This window comes from Thalassophryne amazonica, chromosome 10 (genome assembly GCF_902500255.1).
Source record: "Thalassophryne amazonica chromosome 10, fThaAma1.1, whole genome shotgun sequence".
Lineage (NCBI taxonomy): Eukaryota > Metazoa > Chordata > Actinopteri > Batrachoidiformes > Batrachoididae > Thalassophryne > Thalassophryne amazonica.
The window spans coordinates 117265353-117291124 of NC_047112.1; the positions used below are offsets into that span (position 1 = coordinate 117265353).

The 25772-nt window shown below is 42.9% G+C and overlaps 1 protein-coding gene across 1 annotated transcript in view; it reads right to left on the bottom strand.

The window, feature by feature from the left end:
- LOC117519401 (BTB/POZ domain-containing protein KCTD1-like) overlaps positions 1-19995 on the bottom strand; it is an 86180-nt gene extending 66185 nt beyond the window's left edge. Inside the window, exon 1 of the mRNA XM_034180753.1 lies at positions 19839-19995. Within this exon, the coding sequence (XP_034036644.1) occupies positions 19839-19885 (47 nt within the window). The 5' untranslated portion in view covers positions 19886-19995. The remainder of the gene's footprint in view (positions 1-19838) is intronic.
- Positions 19996-25772: the final 5777 nt, after the last annotated feature.

Sequence of the window (25772 nt, forward strand, 5' to 3'; positions counted from 1 at the left end):
AACTCGGCTTTGCCTCATTGAATGGAACATTCCATCTTTCACATCATGAAATATTCCTACCATTGAACTCAAACATTCATTATTTGTGTAATATTGCATTTTGAATAGTCCTGTCCAGGGTGTACCCCACCTCATGCCCAATGACTGCTGGGATAGGCTCCGGCTCCCCTGTGACCCTTAAATGGAGTAAGCGGGTATAGACAATGGATGGATGGATGGATTTTATTCATAATTTCAATTTATTTCATTTATATAACACCAAATTCACACAAGTAAGGTCTAACCTTACCAAACGCTGGAGCAAGGTCTTCAGATCCAGTCTTCGAGCATAGTCTGTTTTGCATCTGCCGTAGCTGACTTTCATTTGCACTCCTGGGTGTAGCTGCACAGGCATCAGCACAACAGGCAGGGGTCATCCACTCCGTCATTATAAAATATTTATTTTTCCAGATAACTTTAACTTTCCAGAAAACTGGCTAAACTGGGAAGGTTTTGAGGGTAATCTGCTCCATTTCTAAGTCATAAAAGATTGCTTCATCTCCCATACATTTGGCCATTCAATTAGTAGATTAAACAGGGCCATTGTATTCATCAGAGATGCATATGTGTCGAAGTGGATGAATTATCTTGAATCATGATAGGTCAGCCTTCTGACACCACCCTAGGAATTTCACCCAGGGAATTCACCAATTACAATAACTCCAACTCAAGACACACAGGTTTGTTGCAAATGTGAGACAGAGCAGAGTGGTTCAATGCAAAAAATATTTATTAATACAATTTATAATAAAACAGTTTAAAATGACAATTTGTTAATACTAAAAAGAAGAAAGAAAGAAATCCACAGTAGACGGCACAAACATCAGTTCCTTCGAAGGACCATTTGATGGCCCCAAAGCATCGCTCAGGCCATCCACTGACAAAACCTCCTAGCAGAATATCAGAGCAAAGTAGCAGTGACGTCCTTCCACAACTTGGGCTATTATCACTGCCGCTCCACTGCAGTCCTACAAATTGCACAAGTAAACATGAGTGACATAAATGGCTGAAGGAGGAAGCTAAGCCACCCCGCTACATACTGGTCTGTCAGTCGCAAACGACCCAACACCCAGACAAATGATCACCACAGCGACAGAGCATTGCACAACCTGTCGTCACCAACACACACAGCAGTGTGCAACCAGTGACACTCCCACAAACTATTCACATGAACACTCAACACACCCATCAACAAGCCTGTAGCTGTGGCTAGTGCCTACCTGTCCTCACAGTATCGTGGAAGTAAACACATCCAAACACCTTCAGTCGATTTCCAGTGAGCAAGAGAGAAAAGAGCGTACTCTGCCTTCTTTTATACAAACACTCTTCCGCACCGATTGGTTGAACTCAACCCACTCACTCATCACTCATCTTTAACCGCTTTTCCGGGTTCAGGTTGCAGGGGCAACAGTTCCAGCAGGGGATCCCAGACTTCCCTTTCCCATGCCACATTGACCACCTCTGACTGGGGGATTCTGAGGCGTTCCCAGGCCAGTGTGGAGATATAATCTCTCCACCTAGTCCTGGTTCTTCCCTGGGGTCTCCTCCCAGATGGACATGCCTGGAACACCTCCCTAGGGAGGTGCCCAGGAGGCATCCTTATCAGATGCCCGAACCACCTCAGCTGGCTCCTTTCAATGCGAAGGAGCAGCCACTCTACTCCGAGCTCCCCACTGATGACCGAACTTCTCACCCTATCTCTAAGGGAGACACCAGCCACCCTCCTGAGGAAGCCCATTTCAGCCGTTTGTACCTGCACTCTAGTTCTTTCGGTCATGACCCAACCCTCATGACCACAGGTGAGAGTAGGAACGAAGATTGACCAGTAGATCGAGAGCTTCGTCTTTTGGGTCAGCTCCCTTTTTGTCACAACAGTACGGTAGCGCGAATGTAATACCGCCCCTGCTGTGCCAATTCTCCAGCCAATCTCACGCTCCATCGTCCCCTCACTCATGAACAAGACCCAGAGATACTTGAACTCCTTCACTTGGGGCAAGGCCATATTCCCTACCCGGTGTAGGCAATCCATTGGTTTCTTGCTGAGAACCATGGCCTCAGATTTAGAGGTGCTGATCCTCATCCTGGCTGCTTCACACTCAGCTGCAAACTGATTCAGTAAGTGTTGGAGGTCACTGGCCGATGAAGCCAGCAGAACCACATCATCTGCAAAAAGCAGTGATGAGACCCTGAGCCCACCAAACTGGAAACCCTCCTCCCCCGACTACACCTCAATATCCTGTCCGTGAATATCACAAACAGGATTGGTGACAAGGCGCAGCCCTGTCAGAGGCCAACCTCCACTGAAAATGAGTCCAACTTACTGCCGAGCACCTGAACAACTCGCTTTGCGAGTACACAGATTGGATGGCCCTGAGAAGGGACACCCTCACTCTATACTCCCGCAGCACCTCCCACAGTATCTCCCAGGGTATACGATCTTACGCCTTCTCCAAGTCCACAAAACACATGTAGACTTGGTGGGCATACTCCCAGGCACCCTCCAGGATCCTTGTGAGCATAAAGAGCTGGTCGGTTGTTACACAATCAGGATGGAACCCGCATTGTTCCTCTTCAATCAGAGGTTCGACTATCGGCCGAACCCTCCTTTCCAGCACCCTTGAGTAGACCTTACCAGGGAGGCTGAGTAGTGTGATGCCCCTGTAGGTGGCACACACTCGCTGGTCCCCCTTTTTAAATATGGGGACCACCACCCCAGAACCTAACCCACCAGCTGAAAATCATTACAATCATCCATCTTGCTACACATACAATGTTGTGTGTTGCCTTGGTTCCTGCTGGTCCTGCCTCCTTTCTTTCTGTGTTTCCAGGTGGCATGCAGTGGAGCTGATCACCACACCTGACACTCATCATCTCCTGCAGTATTTAAGTCCTGGTTCGACAGTTCCAACTTCATCAGAAACTCAGTTCTCATTACCTGGTAACCACTTATGCCAGTAATGGTTACTTCGTAATGTGTTACTCTAATCTGACCACTTTTTTCAGTAACAAATGTTGGAATGTTCCATGATGCATGTCCAAATATCCTCAGACCACTTAATGTTACAAACTGGATTTGAACAGACTGCTTTACGTAGAGTCACGTCCATGCCCAAATGTCATTATTTGCGTGCAGTCTAAACTGATAAAACCAAGGGCTTCATATGTGTCTGGGACAAACCTCGGCACCATGTAATGTTCTGTTTTTGCTTATCATGCTGACACAAACACATTCATCACAGAGTTTTGATATGACACTTATTGCTTGAACATAACAACGCAATCACTTTACCCGCTTAACACGTCAATGCACCACTTTTCTCAGCCAAACACATATCTCCACTGATCCACACGGCAGACCAAGAACCACCCACATGGTCAAATCCAGTTTGTAACATTAAGTGGTCTGAGGACATTTGGACATGCTTCATGGAACATTCCAACACGAGTAATCTAAGGCGTTATCTTTACAAATCAGTAATCGGATTAAAGTTGCTTCTCCAAGTCACCCAAGTCACTGTGCATTATTTTTGGATTAAGGGTCGATTGCAGCATTAAAGCCGGCCAGTGGGCAGTTAGAGGTCGGTGTTCGGATAAACTGTCCACATTCCCCATGTAAGGGGGTTGTCCCAATTTTCTTGGGTTAATGCGTAGTTTGTTGGGAGCGAAATCAGAAGACTCAAAAACTGACAGGAAACAGACTTCAGTTTTAGATGTAGTATTGAAAGATGCCTTCACTAAACAGCAAGTTGCTACAACAGCTTGCAAGCCGATCACACAGCACTCGGTCTGCCTCTTCTGCCTCTCCTGAGCTCTGCACCCAGATGGGTGGGCCATTGGCCTCAGCATGGATTAGTAAAGTTATGTGATTGGTTGAAAAATGTTGCATTTGACATTTATGTGTGGTGACTGCTCGCATTGTATATAAACGATATGTGTAAAAGTAAAACTATTTTGTCTGTGTGGCATGGTAAACAAAAGAACAGTATGCACCATGGTGTCCCAGAGGAGATAAGAAGTTATCAAATGAACCGAGAACATGGCCATGAGACATATTGCCCAACACCCACTTTCAGCGAGCTGCGAGCTTTTCCTCCTCTGTGCAGCAGCTCCAAGTTGAACAACAGTTTTCTCTCAAAGTGCAGTGACGCTCAGAGCTATGGGTTTAAAAAGGCATTTTAACGATATTTTTTAACTTTATTTAAAGCTCTGTGGCATTCCAAGTCCTCGCTAAAAACTGCTGATCTGTGATGCGTTATCAACAAATACACTTTTTTTCCACCCAAATGCACCTAATGTCTCTTTCTGAGGGCGACATGATGTAAAAAACACTGATAAACTTTCTTCCATGTCAATACGGTCATGTTTTCTGCATAAATAAACATTATCCATTCTTCTGATCAGACAGCAAGCCGGACACGAATCCACACGGGAAGGGGGAGTGGATGGGTGGGTGGTGTGGGGGGTGGATCCCCACAACAACCCTAGATTAAAGGTCCACTTTTGAAGACATTTTTTCATACTATTACTACTACTAATACTACTTATAACAACAACAATAATAATAATAATAATAATAATAATAATAATGATAATAATAATAATAATAATAATAATAATAATAATTTCAACAACTAAAATGTTTAGAAAGAATTTAAATGTTAGAAAAATGTTAGAAAGAATTTAATATTTACATTTATGAACAATGTTGGTCAGAAATTTTAAGTTTAAGTTTTACTGTTACAGTGCTGTCAGCAGTTAAATATGAGGTCAAGAAAGATGTCTTTATTTTATTTTTAGAAAACAAGTAATTATGTCCATTGAAGTCAAGAAAGGGTGACTATAAAGTGAGTATTGGCAAAATGTGTTATTTTCATGTTGAGGTGGCAGGTGAGTGTTGTTGGCAGCCCTGAAAGTAACTAATAAAGTAACTAGTAATCTAACTTCGCTACTTTTAAAATTGAGTAATCAGTAAAGTAAAGTAAAGTAATTAAGTTACTTTTTCAAGGAGTAATCAGTAATTGGATTAGTTTTTCAAAGTAACTGTGGCAACACTGCTGGTAACCTGGCCTCTCTGCTGGTTCTAATAGAGTATTTTATGCTTTCCCATGCAGTAATTTTTGTGAGCTCCCAAGCTCAGTGCATACACAGCCTTGTATTTTCAGCACTCAGCTAATTATCTGTTTGAACTGTGAGCGCCCCGTCACTCCACTTTTGCTCGTGTGCTTCAGCACAGCACTTGCCTCTGTCTGCTCCTCACTTCTAGAGATCCCACACCTCGTCAGCTCCATAGGCTGCCACCTGGCTTTGAACTTCATTATCATCTCCACACCGCTCCACCCAAATCATCTTGCCATCATCACTCCTGGTTCGGTTCGTTCCACTCCACATCCCTTGTTCTGGTTCTATCAGACTGCGACTCCCTGTTTCTACAGCGGGCCAGCCTGGGTCTCCACACTCCAGACCTCCTGATTAATTCCCAAATCCTGTTTGCACATTTGCAGTTTTACTTACTGTACAATAAATCTGTTTCATTCATTTATTTCTGCTCCCTGCATTTTGGTCCTATTCCAGTTGGGTCCTGCCGTAACAGGAGTTTCTGACCAGTATCATGGATCCAACAGGAACAGACCATATCCAGCAGGCCTTAGCCTTCAGGGGGAGTTCCTGGGTAAGCAACCGCAGCAGTTGGACACCATCCTGGGCCAGGTTCACTCCCTGACCACACAGGTCAGGGAGTGAACAGGTTCCCCCACGGTTTTAGGCCATCCCTAGTTAATCCTGCACAACCCCTGAATCGATTGGCCAACTGGTGCTATTTCCCAGTGGAGCTAAGCTTTCCACAGTGGGGGTCTATGCTTATCAGTGCCGCCTAACATTAAGCCAGGGTGTCAGTCAGTTCACCTCCTGATCTGTCTTTAGTTCCTATGGAGTACCATGATCTAGCTGATGTGTTCAGCAAAGATCATGCTCTGTCATTACCACTGTGCCATTGATTTACTTCTGGGTGCGATGTACCCGTCCAGTCACCTGTCCAACCTCTCGTGCTTGAAAAGGGAATCAATGGAGACCTATATCCAGCGGCTGGGTTGATACAACCCTCATCGTCACCCCTGGGGGCCAGCTTCTTTTTTGTCAGTAAGAAAGACGGCACTCTACGCCCCTGCATAGATTTCTGGGGGCTGAACGCAATGATGGTCTGCAACCAGTACCCACTTCCCTTACTAGATTCTGCATTCAGTCCCCTGCATGGGGCATCTATATTCACAAAATTAGATCTGAGGAATGCCAACCACCTGGTGCGTGTCAGAGGACGAGTGGAAGACTGCTTTCTCCAGTGGCTGCTGGAGAACCACCTCTTTGTGAAAGGAGAGAAATGTGAGTTCTATCAGGACACAGTTTCTTTCTTGGGATTTGTCATCTCACGTACCCTGATCAAACCAGAACACCCATCCAGCCTGCACAGTCAACAAAATCCTGGATGTTCATTGTTGGGCCAGGGCTATCAGTCCTTGGTGGACTTAGAGGGCTATGGACCCAATGATCGCTCCTGGTGAAATGGGGCCTCATCTTGGACCCTTCCCTCCTCTGGGACTTCTAAAGGGACCATTCTGACCACCGTGGTAGGTCGCCTGGGGGCTCCCATTGGGGGGGGGGGGGGGGGGTGCTGTTGTGTGTCAACCTGGTTCCTACTGGTCCTGCCTCCTTTCTTTCTGTGTTTCCAGGTGGTGTGCTGCAGAGCTGATCGCGGCAATTGACACTCATCATTTTTTCCCCTGTCTGCATATATACAACCCTAATTCCAATGAAGTTGGGACGTTGTGTAAAATGTAAATAAAAACAGAATACAATGATTTGCAAATCCTCTTCAGCCTATATTCAATTGAATACACCACCAAGACAAGATATTAATGTTCAAACTGATCGACTTTTTTGTTTTTGTGCACCTGGGCCTCGGCCCCCAAAGGGAGGAGTGAGCGGCGGCGGGGACGAGGGGCCAAGGAGCCAGCATGACCGAACCCAAAACCCGGGCAGGGATCACCAAGCCCAACCAGGGCGGGATCCAGCCGCCAGACAAGGGGCGAGACCAAAACCCCTGAGCCAGGAAGCACATGAAACTCCCCCATCACCCGAGACTCCCCCAACACAGCCAGCAGGACTCCCACAAGACCCCACCCCATCCCCTCCCGGAGGAGCACCGGAAACACAGGGGAAGAACAAACCAACAGGTGAACAGGGGGCCAGGTAGCCGGAGAAGGATGAGCCACGCCACCGGGCAGTCCCCCAACCAGGGAAGACGTGAGATGAGGGATGTGCTGTGTTGCTTCCGACGGATTGTTTGTTGCTGTGACGCTACTCTGAACTTCACACGGTTGTATACGTTTCTTTTATTTCTGTTTAGAACTCTCCTGGTTATTAATTGTATCTACTCTTAACATTAGTTAACTACAGTCCTGTTGTGAATCGCTAGCAGTTAGCATTCACTAGCAGTTAGCATTTGCTAGCAGTTAGCATTTGCTAGCTGTTAGCTTTCGCTAGCTAGGTCGACTCCTCCCCTCCCCCATCGTTACTTTTTATAGCTGTTTCTTTTTTTTACCCGTTTAATACTTCTGTTCGTTTTTCAGTCAAACTGCTGTGAATTTTAAGTAATTATTTTACTCCTGTGTAAATCTTAGGAGTGGCTAGCATTTTTGCTAGCGGTTAGCTTGCATTAGCTATTTTGGACCCCCGTTTTCATTTTTTCATTTAATTTTTTATATACTTCTGTTAGTTAATTAACTGTTTAGTGTAACTTGTGAATTTTAGCTTAGCACTTTACTCTTGTGTTAATTTTAGGAATGTTTTTTCCGCTATCTAGGTCGACTCCTCCTCTCCCCCGTCGTTACTTTTATAGCTGCTTCTTTTTTAGCTGTTTAATACTTCTGTTAGTTTTTCAGTGTAACTGCTGTGAATTTTAATTCATTTACTTCTGTCTGTGTGAGACTTAGGAGTGGTTAGCTTATCCATTATTGGTTAGCTCGTGTTTGCTTGGCTACATTCTTGAATTTCTTAGTGCACAAAGTACACTACTAATCCTACTTTACACCCTCCGTATACCCTGCGAGAAGTTGGAAGATAGGGTGGCTCTCTTAGAGAGCCATGTCTGTAAGTTAGAGCAGCTTCTTAGCTCAGTGGAGTTAGATGTTATGGGTACTCCAGATGAGGTTAGTGTTGGGCCGGCTAGCGAGCCCATTAGCATCAGCTTAGAAACACCGGCTGTGGAGGACAGCTTTTGGACTGTGGTTAGGCGGAGAAAGCCCTGTAGGGCTTGGTGCCCGGTTGTGCCACCCAGATCACACTCACCACTGCGAACTGTGAATCGGTTCTCCCCCTTGGATTTGCCTGATGTGAATTCTCTGAGCCCACAAGTGACTTCCACTCCTGTCTCCAGGCCGAAACATCGGACTTTAGTGATAGGAGATTCTATCACCTGCAAAGTCAGGTTACAGATGACGGCTGACGTTAAATGTATTTCTGGGGCCAGCGCTCCCGATATTGCATCTCATCTTAGGGCGCTGACGCTGCAGAAGGGAAGACAGACGAAGGAACATGACATGAGATATAGTCGCATAGTTATTCACGTTGGCACCAATGATATCAGGATGAAGCACTCAGAGGTCACAAAAATGGATATAGAGAAGACTTGTGACCTTGCCAGAAAGATGTGTCGGCATCGATTAATAGTCTCTGGTCCCCTCCTCTCCCGGGGTACTGGTAAGGTGTTTAGCAGGCTGACATTGTTAAATAGGTGGCTGGCACAGTTTTGTAGACAGCAAAGCTTTAGCTTTATTGATAACTGGCCTTCGTTCTGGGGCCGCCGTGACTTGCTGATGCAGGATGACCTCCACCTACTAGAGAAGGCGCTGCCATCTTGTCTGCGAACATAGATAGAGCTCTACAGGGAGGGTAACATTAGGAATCTACAGCAGGCCACGAAGCAGGTGATTAGAGACCCTGCAAGGCTTATGACAAATGTAGGTGTAGAATCCATTAGCTTAGGGGAAATTAGTGCAGAAAATCCACTATGGTGATAGTGCAGTTTATTTTCCAGGGAGGGAATTTCAACAAGTTGAGACTGTGGCCTGCTTCCGTAGTCATGTCCATAAAAATCATAGAGGGATATGCTTTCCAAACTTAATACCCATTACTATATTGGATGATGATGAAATTGAGGATGGCCCAGTGGTTGTTCCAGCAATAGCAAAGATTTTGTGTCTGCTACCTACAACACACGTGAAATGTCTCAAACCTAAACCTACTTCTAGGCATCTTATATATGCTACTCTGGAACCACCCCTAAACCCAAACAGTTCAACTGTCAGCCCCACTGAGGTCCTTAGACTGGGTCTCATTAACATAAGATCACTATCCTCAAAATCACTGTTGATCAATGATCTAATTATTGATCATCACTTAGATATGATTGGGCTATGTGAAACCTGGCTTAAACCTACAGCTGTCCTCCCCTTAAATGAGGCCTGCCCACCAGCATATACATTTAGCCACGTCCCTCGTGATGCGAAGCAAGGCGGGGGTGTTGCTCTTATTTATAAATCTAGGTTTAGGTTATTAGCTGTTGGGGATTACAAATATAACTTGTTTGAGCATCTGATTCTCCGCTCTGCTCAGGATATTATGCATTGTCAAGGTCAGAAGAATAAAAATCAGTCTTATTACTTTGTCACTGTATATAGGCCTCCTGGCCCATATTCTGAATTCTTAGATGAATTTGGTGCATTCATCTCTAACTTGTCAACTCAGGCAGATAACATTCTGATCATTGGTGACTTTAACGTTCATATAAATAAGCCTTCTGATCCCCTCTGCAAATCATTTATGGAAATTGTGGATGCATTACGATTTCGGCAATGCACTCGGGATTTGACGCACATTAGTGGAAATACCCTGGATCAGGTTCTCACACGTGGTGTTGCTGTCCCGAATATTGACATCAAGCCTCTTACATCACTGGTGTCTGATCACTCACTTATTAAGTTTACAGTTTCGCTGCCGTGTTTAGTGGAACAACAACCTTATATATCATTACGGCGATGCATCAACTCCTCAACTAAGACTGAACTCGAAGCTACACGTGACATGATTGCACCACCTGTGTTAAAACCGCGCTCCCCCAAATCACAGTCACCTTGGTTCAATGATTATCTGCGTGACCTCAAGCATAAAGCAAGAGGTCTAGAACGGGAATGGCGTTGTTCAAAATTAGAAGTATTCCACCTTGCGTGGCGTCATGCTATCTTAGACTATAAGTATGCATTAAGCCTACAAAGCGGACCTACTTTTTGATCAAAAAAAACAAGCATAACTCAAAGTTCTTGTTCGACACGGTGGCAACACTTATGCATGGACAACCACCTGTAGTTTGCTCTCCTTTTACAGCACAAGATTTCCTGGATTACTTTGAGAAGAAAATAGAAGACATTAGGTTAAACATATCCCAGCATGCCTTAATCCAGCCACTACACCCTGCTATTGAGGTGGGCGCCATTACTGAGGTATTACCCAGATTTACAGAATTTGATAGTATCTCACTAGGCATGCTGACGAAACTCGTAACGTCAACAAAAAGCACAACCTGTTTATTTGATCCTATACCAACAAAACTGTTTAAGGACGTGTGGCCCACTCTTGGGCCGACTGTGCTGGAAATGATTAATCTTTCGTTAACTTCTGGATCTGTTCCTCAATGTTTCAAATCTGCAGTAATTACTTAAGAAACCTAATCTTGACCCTAGTGTATTAACAACTATAGGCCGATATCAAATCTATCATTTTTCTCCAAAATTCTGGAAAAAGTGGTGTCACGGCAGCTCGTGGACTATCTTACTGAGAATAATCTCTTTGAGCCACTGCAGTCTGCTTTTAGAAAATATCATTCCACAGAGACGGCTCTCACTAAAGTGGTGAATGATATTCTGCTTACAATGGATTCGGACACCACTACGGTTCTGTTGCTGTTAGATCTCAGTGCTGCATTTGATACAGTGGATCATCATATTCTACTTGATAGGCTGGAAAATCATTTTGGGATTACTGGGAGTGCCCTTGCATGGCTGACGTCATACTTGACCAGTCGTTCTCACTGTGTTTTGTACAGTAACACTACCTCTATCCTTAGTGACATAAAATTTGGGGTTCCACAGGGGTCTGTCTTAAGCCCCCTGCTTTTCTCCCTTTATATAGCACCCCTTGGGCACATATTGTGGTGTTTTGGGATTACCTTTCACTGCTATGCAGATGATACTCAGTTATACATGCCGATAACTGCTGATAATCTCGTTCACATAAAATCCTTAGAAGATTGCCTTGCATCAGTGAGAAGTTGGATGTCTAGAAACTTCCTACTTTTAAACTCTGATAAGACTGAAATGATGGTTCTTGGTCCAGTGAGACATCGGCATCAACCAGTTAATGCTCAGCCTCGGCTCGTGTGTCATACATCACATTGACAAAGTGAGGAACCTTGGGATAATTTTTGATCCTTCGTTGTCCTTTGGCCTCCACATTAGAAATATTACTAGGACTGCTTTCTTCCACCTGCGAAATATAGCAAACATTCGTCTCATCCTGTCTATGGCTGATGCTGAGACCCTCATCCATGCGTTTATCTCTTCTAGATTGGACTACTGCAATGTTCTATTTTCTAGTTTACTACAGTCTAGCATTATGGCTCTCCAATTGGTTCAAAATGCTGCAGCCAGACTAAGAATAAGAAGTCTGCGGATCACAGAGCTTTCTCTTATCATGCCCCTGTTCTGTGGAATGATCTCCCTGCATCAATAAAACAGTCAGATTCTGTGGAGACTTTCAAGTCCAGACTTAAGACGTACTTATTTTCCCTTTGATGTGCCTAGCATACTGGTACAGTTTTGTTTTACGCTTTTTACTCTTTTAATCCATTTTATTAGTAAACGGCAAATTATACAGTATTTTTTGTCTTTCTGATGCCTAATTCAGTTTTTTTCTCTCTGTTTAAGGTGCAGCTCCATCCAGAGATGGGAGTTGTATTTGTGTTGGCGACCCTCCTGTCCTGTGCACCAACAGCATTTCCTGTATATTCATTTTGTGAATTGTTTTGTAATTTGTGTCTGCATCATGGCCCAAGCAGAGGGTCACCCCCTTGAGTCTGGTCTGCTTGAGGTTTCTTCCTCAGAGGGAGTTTTTCCTTACCACTGTTGTTCTGGGGGTTGGTAAGGTAGGACCTTACCTGTGTGAAGTGCATTGAGGCAACTCTGTTGTGATTTGGTGCTATATAAATGAAAATAAATTGAAACTGAAATTGAATGAGACCCAAGAGTGCCAGGGGCAAACAAGGAGCCAGAGGAAGACAGGCGGGCCCCAAAAACCCAGATGGAGAGGCAGGGGCATGGAGGGCCACATATACGACGAGCTCCAGGGAGATGCACCACTCCCTGCCCAGGTACCAGACCCCAGCCCTCCAATGGCAGAGCAGACAAAACCCCCACACGAAAAGGGACGATGGCCACCCAATTTCCCCCCACCCCAACAGGACAAGCAGCCCCCCCATGCAGGCCAACCCGCCTCCCCCCAGGCATGGAGGCACACCCACGCTCCACAATGGAAGAGCCAGAAGGGAGCATGGGCGGCACCTGATCTACCCCCCGGAAGCCCACAGAGTGACAAGGCAACACCCCCAGACCAGCAAAGCACCACCCCTGAGCCCGGATCCCCAAGCAAACCCCGGACCCCACCACCCGGACAGCCAAACCATCCGCGCATTCATCAGGCCGCACAGCCCAACCATACCCAAGTGGCCACGCACTTTAAAAGATACAAGCTCTCACCTCCACCAATGCAAACATTAAAAAAACACACACATAACGTTATTCTCTGAAACACAAGTGTACCACAATGTGCTGCAACCTGGATCTGCAGCACAAGAGAGAAGCAATGAAAGAGTGGCATTCCCTAATCAGACCTAAATCAGACCTCCAAATTCCAATTAAAATTTAATGAGTTGATAAGTAAGGACCACGTTTCATTAAATTGTGGTAATTGGTTTCTAATGAAGTGGATATTTTTTCCATTGATATATATTCAAAAAGGAGGTATGACCAGTGGTTAATAGTGACTGACTGTTTATCTTTCTAATTCAGCAAAATAGTTTTTTGTCAATAGTCAGATTAGTCAGTTAGATTGTTTAGCTGGCAATTCAATGACTGTTGTGTCTCCAAGGAAAGAGATGGTGAAGGTGCGTCATTCCTTTCTGTTCCCATGTACTGACAGGAAGAGTTGCTTTATTGGTCTTGAAGTCTGGGTTGTGCGAAATAGGAGCATCTATATAGATTTCCATGAGTGAGTCTGTTATTTCTAAAGTTTTCCACCAGGCTCTCAGAGTGGAAGAAATCAATGGATTTTTAAAATGATGTTGACCGTTGTGCAACCGGCACAACGGTCAACATCATTTGTCTACACCAGATGTGACAGAGATTGTCACTCACACATCGGCTTGCACAACCACTCCAGGAAATGTAGCTGACCAAAGGAGATACACCATTGTCTCTCGAGACGGATGAATGCCGACAAATAAAGGGTAAATCTGAGTGTTTGATGTTGTTACATTCTGACTGTTCTAATTCTATCCAGGAGCTGTGGACTGAATCAGGATGAATCCATCTGATCAGGTATTGTATCTGGTTACTCAGATAGTAATGTAGAAAATTTGGTGCTTCCAGACCACCTTGAGATTTATTTTTATGAAGAGTAGTGAGACTAATTTTAGCTTTAAAACTTTGAGATAGCAGAATCTAAAGACTGAAACCATTTAACTGTGGGTTTGAAAGGAATCTTTGAAAAAGTAATTAATTTGTGGTAATATTTTCATTTTGATAGTTGCTAGTCAGGGAGATTGTTCCATCGTTTCAAATCGTTACAGATTTTGTCAGTGAGAGGGACAAAGTTCAGGTGAACCAGCTCTACTAATTTAGAAGCGATCTTTATGCTTAGGTACTTAATACTGCCATTGGTAAAGGTATAGTGTGGATCTTGTGGTGCAGGATTTCATGAATCCTTGGTTAAAGGAAGTATCATTGATTCTGACCAATTAATAGAGTAATCTGATAATTGTGAAAAAGTAGTTATCAGTTTAAATACTTCCTGTAGTGATTGTGAGGGTTCTTGGAGATACAGTATGATATCATCAGCATATAAATTGATTTTGTGGCCAGAGGAGTTGATACCCTTGATGTTAATGTTCTGACGTATTGCAGCCGCAAGTGGTTCGATAAATATTGCGAATAATAGTGGTGAGAGTGGGCAGCCTTGTCTCGTCCCTCTTTGAAGTGTAACTCTGAAATGTAATCTCGTTAGTTGTGACTGTGGCCTTTGGTGAGTGATATAGAATTGTGATCTAATGAATGAATGATTCTCCAAAAGCAAAATTATGAAGGACTCTAATAAGAAAACTCCAGCTGACTCTGTCAAAGGCTTTTTCTGCATCCAATGACAGCACTATTGCCTTTGTATTGCTACGCTGTGATTTCTTAATGAGATTGAAAAGTCTTCTCACGTTATTGGTAGAATGTCAACCTTTAATGAATCCAGGTGCAGTGATTAGGGAAACAAGACGCAGGTGTCATGGAAAGTTCTGGAAAATGAGACAGAGGTGAGACAGGAGTCAAGAGAGTGCAGGAAGACAGAGTAGACAGAATTACAATGAAGATGAGGGAAGCTGGTGCAAGATAGTGCAGTGAGACAAAGCAGACAGAATTGGAGTGAAGGTGAGAGAAGTTGGTGCAAGATAGTGCAGTTAGACAAATGCAAAGTGAACAGGACCTGACAAGATGATGAACCTAACCACCAGTGGTGGGCACAGTCCAACTAATCCGATAACAGATAATTATCGAAGCTAATGTTTTTGCTAGTGGATTAGATTTTCAAATAAGTTTTAAAACCATCATCGAACCAATTATCTTCCGATAAATTTAGTTCCGATAACTTTCAGTCCAATAACATTTTTTTTTTTGCTGGTAAAGTGAGCAATGTTTAATGGTCAGAAACAGTTGTAAACCCTAAAATCAAACATTTTAGTCCATCTGTTGTGTGTTTGTAGCAGAATGGCTGCCTGTCGCTCGCTGATAACGTCATCATTAAGCGAAAAATAAAACAAACAAAAAAAAAAAACAAAAAAAAAAATAAAAACAATCAGGGACAAAACATGACCAGGCCAGACTGGTGCCAAAACATGACAGTTACAGGTGTGTTTAATGTATCTGTGTGGTCTTTAGATAGCTGAGGTAGGTTTACGTTGTCGAGGAAGGACTGGATATCTACTGGATTAGGTGTATTTGCAGATGAGTATAGATTACTGTAGCAGTTCTTAAATATCTGATTAATTTCCTGTGGCGACTGCGTAGTTTCCAGTCTGATCCCTCATAGATGTTATCCTTGATTTTTCCTTATTGCGTTGTAGTTGATTTGCCAGAAATTTACCTGATTTATTATTGAGTTCAAAATTATTATATCTAAGTTGTTGAATGAGGAACTCTGTTTTTTTTTTTTTGGAATTTTGCATTTTTTAATTCAGTCAAAGTTTGATCACTTGCGTCCGCAGCATATTTATTTGTTAATGTTTAATTTTTTCTTCAAGGTCATTTTCTAATTCATGTTCCATTTTATTTTTATAAGAATATGAAATAATTTTCCCTCTAATTACTGCTTTTCCTGTTTCTTAAAGCAAAGAAGGAGAAACACTCAGAGAGTCATTTCTTTCTATAAAGTCTGCCCACTCTCTTCTTATGATTTTATCAAATTCACAGTCCTTTAACAGTGAGGTGTTAAAGCGCCATGAGTGACACGGTTTAATAGTGGATTCTATTTGTTTGGAAAGTGACACAGGAGCATGATTGCTGATAGTAATTGAATGAATTTTGGGACTTATAGAATTACTAGAGAGGAACAAGTCTATTCTAGAATGAGACTGGTGTCCAGGAGAGAAAAATGTGTATTCCTTTGTCATTGTATTTTTGATCCTCCATCTATCCACCAGACGCAGGGGTGGTGGCCAAGTGGTTAATGCGCTTGGTTTCAGTTTGGAAGGTTCTGGGTTCAAATCCCACCCCTGCCACATTTGTCCATGTAATGTGGAGTTGCGTCAGGAAGGGCATCCAGCGTAAAACCTGTGCCAAATCAACATGCAGATCCACCTTGGATTTGCTGTGGCGACCCAAAGTCATCCATATACTCCTTTATAGTTTTAGCAGACTGAGAAAGTCTTACAAATGTTGGAGAACTGGAACGATCTAAAGATGGGTTTAAAGCAACGTTAAAGTCCGCTCCAATCATGACTGTGAATTGGCCATTAAATTAGAAATCTGCAAAAACAATGTATGAAAAAAGGTTGGGTCATCATTGTTGGAGCATATAAAATAACAATTGTAAATATTTCACTAGAAATAGTTGCCTGGGTTATTATTATATACTGACCTTCAGGATCTGTCACAGAGTTATTAAGAATGAATGGAACTCTTCTATGAACTAATATACTGACTCCTCTTTGTCTGCTGTTATAACAAGCTCAACAAAACACTGACTAAATATTGGGCCGGTCATTAAATTTTCCTCTGCTTTAGATAGATGTGTTTCTTGTAGAAGACAAATATCTACATTTAATTTTGCGATGTGATTCATGATTTTTACCTTCTTTGACTGTGAGCGAATGCCATGTACATTCCATGACACCAAATTTAGAGGATGCATATTAAAGAAAAAAGAATTCTGATACTACATATTGGAAGGGCTCTCTGAAAAGACAAACGGACACAAGTATGACAAGCATATAACATAAATCACACCTGTGCATACTGAGTGAGTGTAAGTGAGTTAAGGTGCGTGTGTATTTTAAGGAGAGACTGTGCGTGTGGTGGGAGTGTGTTTAAATTATTCATCTTCTTAACACTGCGGACATCCTCAGAAAAGCCAAGGGGTTGTGGATGGATTCTGATACAGCTGACCATCTATATAAAGTTTATCTACCACCAAGTACGCATGATTGTTATGCTGTCTGTGTTGTTTCAAGATCAGGTAAAGAATCTTTCTGCAGTCCTTAATTTCTTTTCGAAACTGATTGTTTATTCCAAAGTTGGTCCCTCTGAGCTCTCTGGCATTGCTTTTAATGAGGTCTTTATGTTTGTAATCAGTTTGGCGACACTGGGCCGAGGTCTTCTGCTCTTTGGTGATGTTGTCAACAGTAGTGGAAGGAGGTGTGAGCTTGGAGAACATGAAGTCTTTTTAAAGGCTTTGTAGATCATCTGAGGCGGGTTTTCTGGTATCCCTGAAAAAAATGAAGTTGTCACACATGCTCCTAGACTGAAAATCCAGTATTGCTTCATTTGCCTTCTTGTTCTCTTTGGTTAGCATATCTGGTTTTTTTTTGTTAATAAATTCACTGATGCTTTCAGTGATTTATTTTCAGACTCCAGCCGTTCTGTTTTTTCATATGCAAAATTGAGGCTTGCCTGCGTGTCTTTAATTTCTGTGTGTAACGCCATGAACGAATCCAACGTCATGTTGATGAAACGAAGCACTTACCTCCACCTCTGTTGTCTGGAGATCCTCCGTGTCTGTAGAGGAATCCTTCTTCTTACGTTTACATGGATTGTTGTCGTCTTTGTGTACCAGGGAAGCCATGTCCGAGCAGCAGGCCTGGTAATGCTGGCCGATGTAGTCTTCTAAATCCGTGATGCAATCCACTGTTGTCAGTTCCGGATATCCACATCCGCCAAGAGTTGTTGTTGTTAAGGTTTTCCTTTTGTTGTTATTTGTAAATATTACATTAAATCCAGTGTGGGTTTTTTTTCCATTTCTTCTTAGTTTTTGGGTGAATCTAGCTAGTGAAACGCAACAAGTCTCGCTCCCATTGTGCTGTTCTCGCAAGCACTACACCATCTCCATCATATCCTGCAGTATTCAAGCCCTGGTTCAACACTTCCACCTTCGCCAGGAACTCAGTTCTCATTACCTGGTAACCTGGCCTCTCTGTTGTTTCTCATAGTTTTTTGTGCCTTCCCACTCAGTCATTTCTCTGAAATCCCAAGCTCAGTGCGTTCCTACGCATCCTTCTGTTTTCAGCACTCAGCTAATTATCTGAGTTTGAAATGTGAGTCCACCGGTGCTCCACTTGTGCTTGGGTGCTTCAACACATCACTTACCTGTGTCTGCACCTCACCTCCAGAGATCCCACACCTCGTCAGCTCCATAGGCTTTGAACTTCATCATCATCTCCACACCGTTCCACCTGGATCATCTCGCCATCATCACTCCTTGTTCACTTCACTCCACATTCTTGGTTCTGGTTCCATCAGACTGCAAGTCCTGTTTCTACAGTGGGCCAGCCTGGGTCTCCATGCTCCAGACCTCCTGATTAATTCCCAAATCCTGTTTGCACATTTGCAGTATTACGTATTGTACAATAAATCTATTTCATTCATTCATTCATTTCTGCTCCCTGCATTTGGGTTCTATTCCAGTTGGATCTGGTCGTAACAGGAGTTTCTGCCCAATGTCACGAATCCAGCCGGAGCAGACCACATCCGGCAGGCCTCAGCCTTCAGAGGGAGTTCCTGGATAAGCAGCAGCAGGTGAACACCATCCTGGACCAGGTTCCTGCTGGTTCTGCCTTTCTTTCTGTGTTTCCAGGCGGTGTGCCATGGAGCAGTATTTAAGTCCTGGTTCAACACTTCCAGCACTTTCAACACAACCTGTCTCTCAGTGTTCCATGTCGCAGATGGACTCCTCAGTTTATTGGTCCCTGTCCTGTTTCCAAAGGTCATTTGCCCCTCTGTTGTAAACTTGTGCACTCCACTTTTCACACGTCTCAGAGGAAGCCACTTTAGTTCTCTTTATCCACTTGTTGTGAACCAGTGGTTACCATGTTGTGGTCTCCTGGCTGTGCACCACTGGGGTAAGAGCCATCAGTTGTTGGTCGACTGTAAGGGTTGTGGTCATGAGGAGCGTACATGGTAGCCAGCTAGTAATATCTTTGACCTGTCCCGTATTCTTGACTTCTATCATGACCATCCATTTCATGTCTCTGGTCATTATTTATTCTGGATGATGTTTTTCTAATTCCAGTTCTTGCATATTTCATTCTGAAGTACTTCTCTTTATTTTATATCTCCTTGTCAATCTTCCATTTTATTGTTTGTTCATTGGCCATTGTTGCTCTTTGGACTGCCTCCCTGTTGCCAGAACCTTAGCTCTTAATGACATTTCTGAATGGGCTGAATGTGACTGCTTAGCTTTGACGGCTACCAGGAAGCACTGTTCACTTTTAGAAGTGTGGATGTCTGCTTAAGGGTCTGTGACAAAGTCCTCTGCAATCCAGTTTCCTTCTCTCCACTTCTTTGGTGGGTGTCTCATTTTCACATTCACTGGTTTTTTAAGAACCTCTGGTGCACACAACATTTTTACATACACATTTTTAATTGAAAGTGTATCTACATCCATTCATGGCTAATGATGGGAATAAGAAGCTGGCTCATGCACATGTGTCCAATTTCCTGATGACTGAGATTCACAAAAGTGGCCCCTGTGTGTGCATGGCTTTGTAAATGTGCCAAAATGAACAAGTATGATCAATTCTGCCATTGTGTCTACATGAACTTTAGTTGCGAATCCGCACATAGTTCTATGCATATCATCCCTGGTCTGAAAAAGTACCAAAAAGAAATGTACAGTTTCATACGAGGATTAGTAATGAATGTTTGGGCTCATAAGTGACTCACCGTGACTCAGGATGCTTGGTGAGGGTAGCCAGGCTGCTGGTATACATGTGCCCTCCTACATCTACATGGACCGGGGCATTGGTTTTGGTGAGCTGGGCTGGAGTGGGTATTCCAGTAGAATTGGCTGGACACACAGGAGACACTGAGACCAGCTGCACACACAGACACACACACCGGTTAGGCCCCATTAAAAAAAAACTTTATTATCCTTGACATCAGAAAAAAAGTGATTTTTTTTTTTTACTTATTTATTTTTTAGTTTTCTCTGATACAAGAGAGAAGGATTTTCTTCAAAAGAAGATGTGAAATTGCCAGAAAGCACATGGAAAAGAATGTGTCAGCACAGAGCTACAACTCCCTGCATACTAGTGGACATGCCGGTTCTTGCACTAGCTGTACCGCCGTCAATGAAATTCACCAAAAGAAAAAAAAAAAACTGATGTGGGACAACTTCGGCATGCTGGCGGGGCGTATGATAAACTCATGGGTTTTTTTTATGGGGCCTTAAACGTTGTAACAGTATCAGTCAATGTAGTTGTCTGATGTAGAAAGTTTAAGGACATGCCAGTACCCACTGAAATCATTCTTTAAATACTTCTAGCAGCATGGTGGCTTAGTGGTTAGCACTGTTGCCTCACAGCAAGAAGGTCATGGGATCAATTCCCACATGTGGCCTTTCTGTGTGTAGTTTGTGCGTTCTCCCCGTGTTTGCGTGGGTTCCCTCCGGGTGCTCACATTTCCTCCCACATCTAAAGACACGCAGGTTAGGTCAATTGGAAACTTTATAACTGTCCGGGTCTCCCTTGTAAAAGAGATCTTGATCTCACTGGGACTAACCTGGTTAAAATAAAACAGTACATTTACATGTTTCATCATGTTTCTGATTATTTCCGTGTCCAAAAGAGCTGTAATGATTCACTAGTTATAAATCGACTATTAAATTAACTGACAACTATTCTGATAACTGATTAATCATTTTGAATCTTCCTTTTAATATGCAGATTTTCTGATTTCAGCTTTTGAAATGTGAATACTTTCTGATTTATTTTAATAGTTTCTTTCCTGCTATCTCACATTTAACTGAATTTCTCTTGGCTGTGAACAAAACAACACATCTGAAGGCATCAAGTTGAGCTCTGAGAAACACCAAACAACATTTTTCACTATTTTGTCACATTTTATGGACAAAACAATTATTTAATCAATTATCTTTTCGATGAACTGATTAACTGTTTTGCCCTAGTGTCCAGTTTTAGTTATTATAACTCCTCTGTTTATTTCATGGTATCCTTTTGGATTAATAAGTTTGTTTATTTCATGTGTCACGGTTTAGTTCTGGTTTATTTCTTAGTGTTAAACGTTCTGATTATTTCTCATTTTACTCACTTTGTGTTCCCTTCCTTTATTTTGACACTGGATGTCAAAGTCCAACCCCTCGTCTATGTTGTGATACCTGGGTAATGGATCAATAAAGGGATTGCCTGTTGGGGTGAAATATGGTGGGGACCTTGTGTGCGCCGTGGTCGCTATGTTCACCATGAAGGCCCAACAGGAACCCTGAACATGAGATGGGTAATAGGGCTCTTGTGAAGAAGAAGTCCCCAATGGTGGATCAGACCAGTGATTTCCAAAGTATTCCAGAAAGGCCCAAGAGGGTGCAGGTTTTCTTTGCAGCCACTGACTCCATCCCTTCTGCTCAAAGTGATGTTAATCAGTGAAATCACCTACTAGAGTTAGTGACAGCAAAGAAAACCTGCACCCTCTTGGGCCTTTCTGGAATACGAGGTCTGTCAATAAAGTAACGGTCCTTTTTATTTTTTTCTAAAACTATATGGATTTCATTCATATGTTTTTACGTCAGACATGCTTGAACCCTCGTGCGCATGCGTGAGTTTTTCCACGCCTGTCGGTGACGTCATTCGCCTGTGAGCACTCCTTGTGGGAGGAGTCGTCCAGCCCCTCGTCAGAATTCCTTTGTCTGAGAAGTTGCTGAGAGACTGGCGCTTTGGTTGATCAAAATTTTTTCTAAACCTGTGAGACACATCGAAGTGGACACGGTTCGAAAAATTAAGCTGGTTTTCGGTGAAAATTTTAACGGCTGATGAGAGATTTTGAGGTGATACTGTCGCTTTAAGGACTTTTCACGGTGCGAGACGTCGCGCAGCGCTCTCAGGCGGCGTCATCAGCCTGTTTCAAGCTGAAAACCTCCACATTTCAGGCTCTATTGATCCAGGACGTCGTGAGAGAACAGAGGAGTTTCAGAAGAAGTCGGTTTCAGCATTTTATCCGGATATTCCACTGTTAAAGGAGATTTTTTTAATGAAAGACGTGCGGACGGATTGCAGCGTCAGCTTGCAGCCGCTGCGACGCTCCGCCACAGGAAAAACACCTCCGTTGGAAGCCTTAAGGACAAGTTGGAACATGTCCAGCTGTTAAACAATTTCTCATATACTCACTCCACTGAAAGCCATCAAAAGCCGCCTGGATTTTACAAATGGTTATCAACACTGAGGTGTTTTTCCTGTGTCAAAGATCTAACAGCAGTTGGGTAGAAACTGTTCTTCAGTCTATTTGTTGTTGCTTTAATGGCTCTGTACCATCTGCCTGATGGCAGCAGCTCAGAGTGACCAGGGTCAGATGAGTCCTTTAGGATGCAGGGTTCTACCCAGAAATGTTTAGTATAGCGGTGCTGTTGAGAACTATCACAGCGTGCAACACTTCCACTTGGATCCTGTCCGACCTTGTGTACTGAAGTCCAAAGACAAAAATGAAAATCTTTTAGTTCTGTTTCTGGTCTGATTCTGTGCTGAATTGTTGATGAGTTAAATTCATCTAAAATTTTTGTGTTTCAGTGACGCACTGTATGTTACAAATGTGCAATAAACTTATTTGAAAGAAAAAAGAATGTACAGAAAAACAATTTAAAATGCAGAAGATTCCAGATTTTTTATTTATTTTTTTTTTTTACACATTTTCGCTGCATAATTTTCAACTTGAAAAGTTTGAATTCCCAAGTCACAATATCACCAGGCTGGGGGCGTTCACTGTGGACATCTCACCTTGTCCTTGTGATTCAGATTTTGACACCCCTCTATACTGTCAAAAAAATAAAATAGAAAATAGAAAACAAAAGGTCCAGCTTTCCTCCCCAAGTCAGCAGGTGCATTTCTGGAAAAAGTCTTATTACTCTGCATTTGACTCTGCATTTGTTGGTATTTCTAAGAGTGTGATGTACATTTTCTGAACAACAGAAACCTCCCGATGGCTGACAGACAGTGAAGAAACAAACATTGCTTCGTCCAGTAACGAAGCTTCTGAGCTTTCATTCAAAAGTGAAGGTTCAGATTTACAGAGGCTGTACAGAGAGACAGGAGGTGACACATTTCACCCCAAAACTCTTAATTTTTTCAGAGTCTGTCAGATTTCGGATTTTAACGTGTGGTGACACTGCTGTTTGTGTTACTGAACACTATTTCAGCCTCGCCGTGAGCATGCACGTGGAATGTCTCCATGACGCTGTCTTTTGGTGGACTTTGGAAATCACAAGTGAATGACTGTTCAGGTTTTTTTCTTCTTCTCAGTGGAGCTGATAGGGTTTATTTTTATTTTACTTTTAGAGTCTATCTTGATGCGAGACTGTTCTGTAACAGAGCAGCGCACACCACACTCGCACAGTGTGCACGCGCACTAAGTTTTTGCACAGTGGAAAGCAGCTGCTGTTTTTTCTGTGACTGCATCAAAATGAACAGTTATCACTTAAAGTTATCATAACACAACATCACACTTATGTAAACTTTGTAATTAATCTCTGGTTCTGTTTTTAACGTTGGCAGCATTCAAGTGCGCGTTGAGACATTTTCCTCTAAGAAACACTGTTGGAAACACTCGGACATGTTTTGATTTCAGTGCGACATCCGTTAAAACATAACATAGAATAATGGAAATAATGCACGCCGCTATCCAGCCCTAAAATCTCAAAGTGTGTCTTGGTACCTGAATGATTTCAAATTCCGTTCTGCTGTTTTCTTCATCAAAGCCTCCCTGTTCACTGTCACAGAGGCTGCAGTATTGTTCTCAGCCTCTGATCTGATCGATCCCACAGCAGACAGCACTGATTGAGTCGGCTGTGCACCTGCCTCCATGGTGCTCGGTGTCAGTGTGCCTCCTCCCCGGACAGGCCAGCGATCACTGCGCCCCGCATGGACTGTGGTCCCGCCAAGATGAAACAAAAAAATGCAGAGATTGTCCTCTGATCATCTGGCTTCATGTAACGCTTGCGTTTTGTCATCGTTTGTGTCATCCGGATATAAATAGGATAAAATAAAGAGCTGAAGTTGTTTATGTGAAATTTCCCACAAAAGTGGGTTTGCGCACCATTAGATTACCACCAAGTCTCCAGTGGTGGGTACAGCTAACCAAAAGTTAGCTTCCATAACAGATAGTCAGCTAACTGAAAAGTTATCTTTTATAAAGCTAAACCAATAAACCACCCAGATAACAGATAACTTCCAGTATTGTCTCCGGTACACAACTACTAATAAGCTGATTTTGAGTTTTAACACCACAATCGCTTCTGGTAGCATCAAAGTCAACCACAAACCCAAGCAATGAGTCAGCACTTTTGTCTCTGTGCATCCTGCCCCCTGCTGGAAGGGGGCAGGATGCAACGAGGGGGGTGGACCACTGCTCACACAAAGCCTGCTCACAGGCGAATGACGCAACCGACAGGGGTGAAAAAACTCACGCGTGCGCACGAAGGTTCAAGCTTGGCTGATGCAATCACACGTGATTCAAATCCATATAGTTTTTGAAAAAATAAAAAGGTCCTTTACTTTTCGGACAGACCTCGTATCATATTAAAGCTCATGCCTATCAGAGCCCACAGTGAGTGGAATCAGGTGGGGGGAGACTGAACGCATATGCGGCGTGCGCACACACACACACACACACACACACACACACACACACACACACACACACACACACACACACAGCAACAGGATTCACGACAGATGAGGGAGTAAGTTGCTACACCTTGCACAGCTGTAAGACTCCGTATGAAATAGTTTATTTATACAACAGTGGTAGTAAGTAGCAACACCTGTTATTGTGCCTTATGAACGTTTATGTTTTCTTTTCTTTTTTTACGGTCCTCTTGTGAATCCTGTTGCTGTCTGCTGTGTGTGTGCGTGCGCGCATATGCATTCAGTCCCCCCCCCCAACCTGATTTCACTCACTGTGGGTTCTGATAGGCATGAGCTTCAATATGATATTAGGTTATTGCGAAGGAACGCAAGAACTATTGCGAGGGAATGCATTGAGCGTTGATCAATGGTGTTTGTGTATGTTGTAGTACTGTTTATTCTGCATATCAGGATTTTTATTTATTTATGATTTTGGAATATAGTGGTAATGCTGGGGCAGTGTGTGTACATGTTGGAAGATCATTTAACAATCTGATGTAAAACTAGAGCATGTGTGTGTGTCAAACCCTTACAATATCTTGACTATTTAGATAGCACTGATCCTTTAGAGCAGGGGTGGGCAACTTGTTCCAGAAAGGGCCAAGAGGGTGCAGGTTTTCTTTGCAGCCACTGACTCCACCAGGTGATTTCACTGATTAACATCACTTTGAGCAGAGTCAGTTAATCAGTTAAAACATAGAACATGTCAAAGAGAATAAGTCTTTATGTGTCATTATTGATGAAAGAATTAATTGGAAAGCTCATATTCAACATGTTCAAAAGAAAGTATTAAAACATATTGCAGTGTTAAATAAAGTAAAGCATGTTCTTGAAAGCAAAGCACTTCATACTCTATATTGTTCATTGGTTTCATCCTACCTGACTTACTGTGCAGATGTTTGGCAACAATTATAAAACTACATTGCAACCATTATTCATTCTTCAAAAAAGAGCATTAAGAACAATTCAT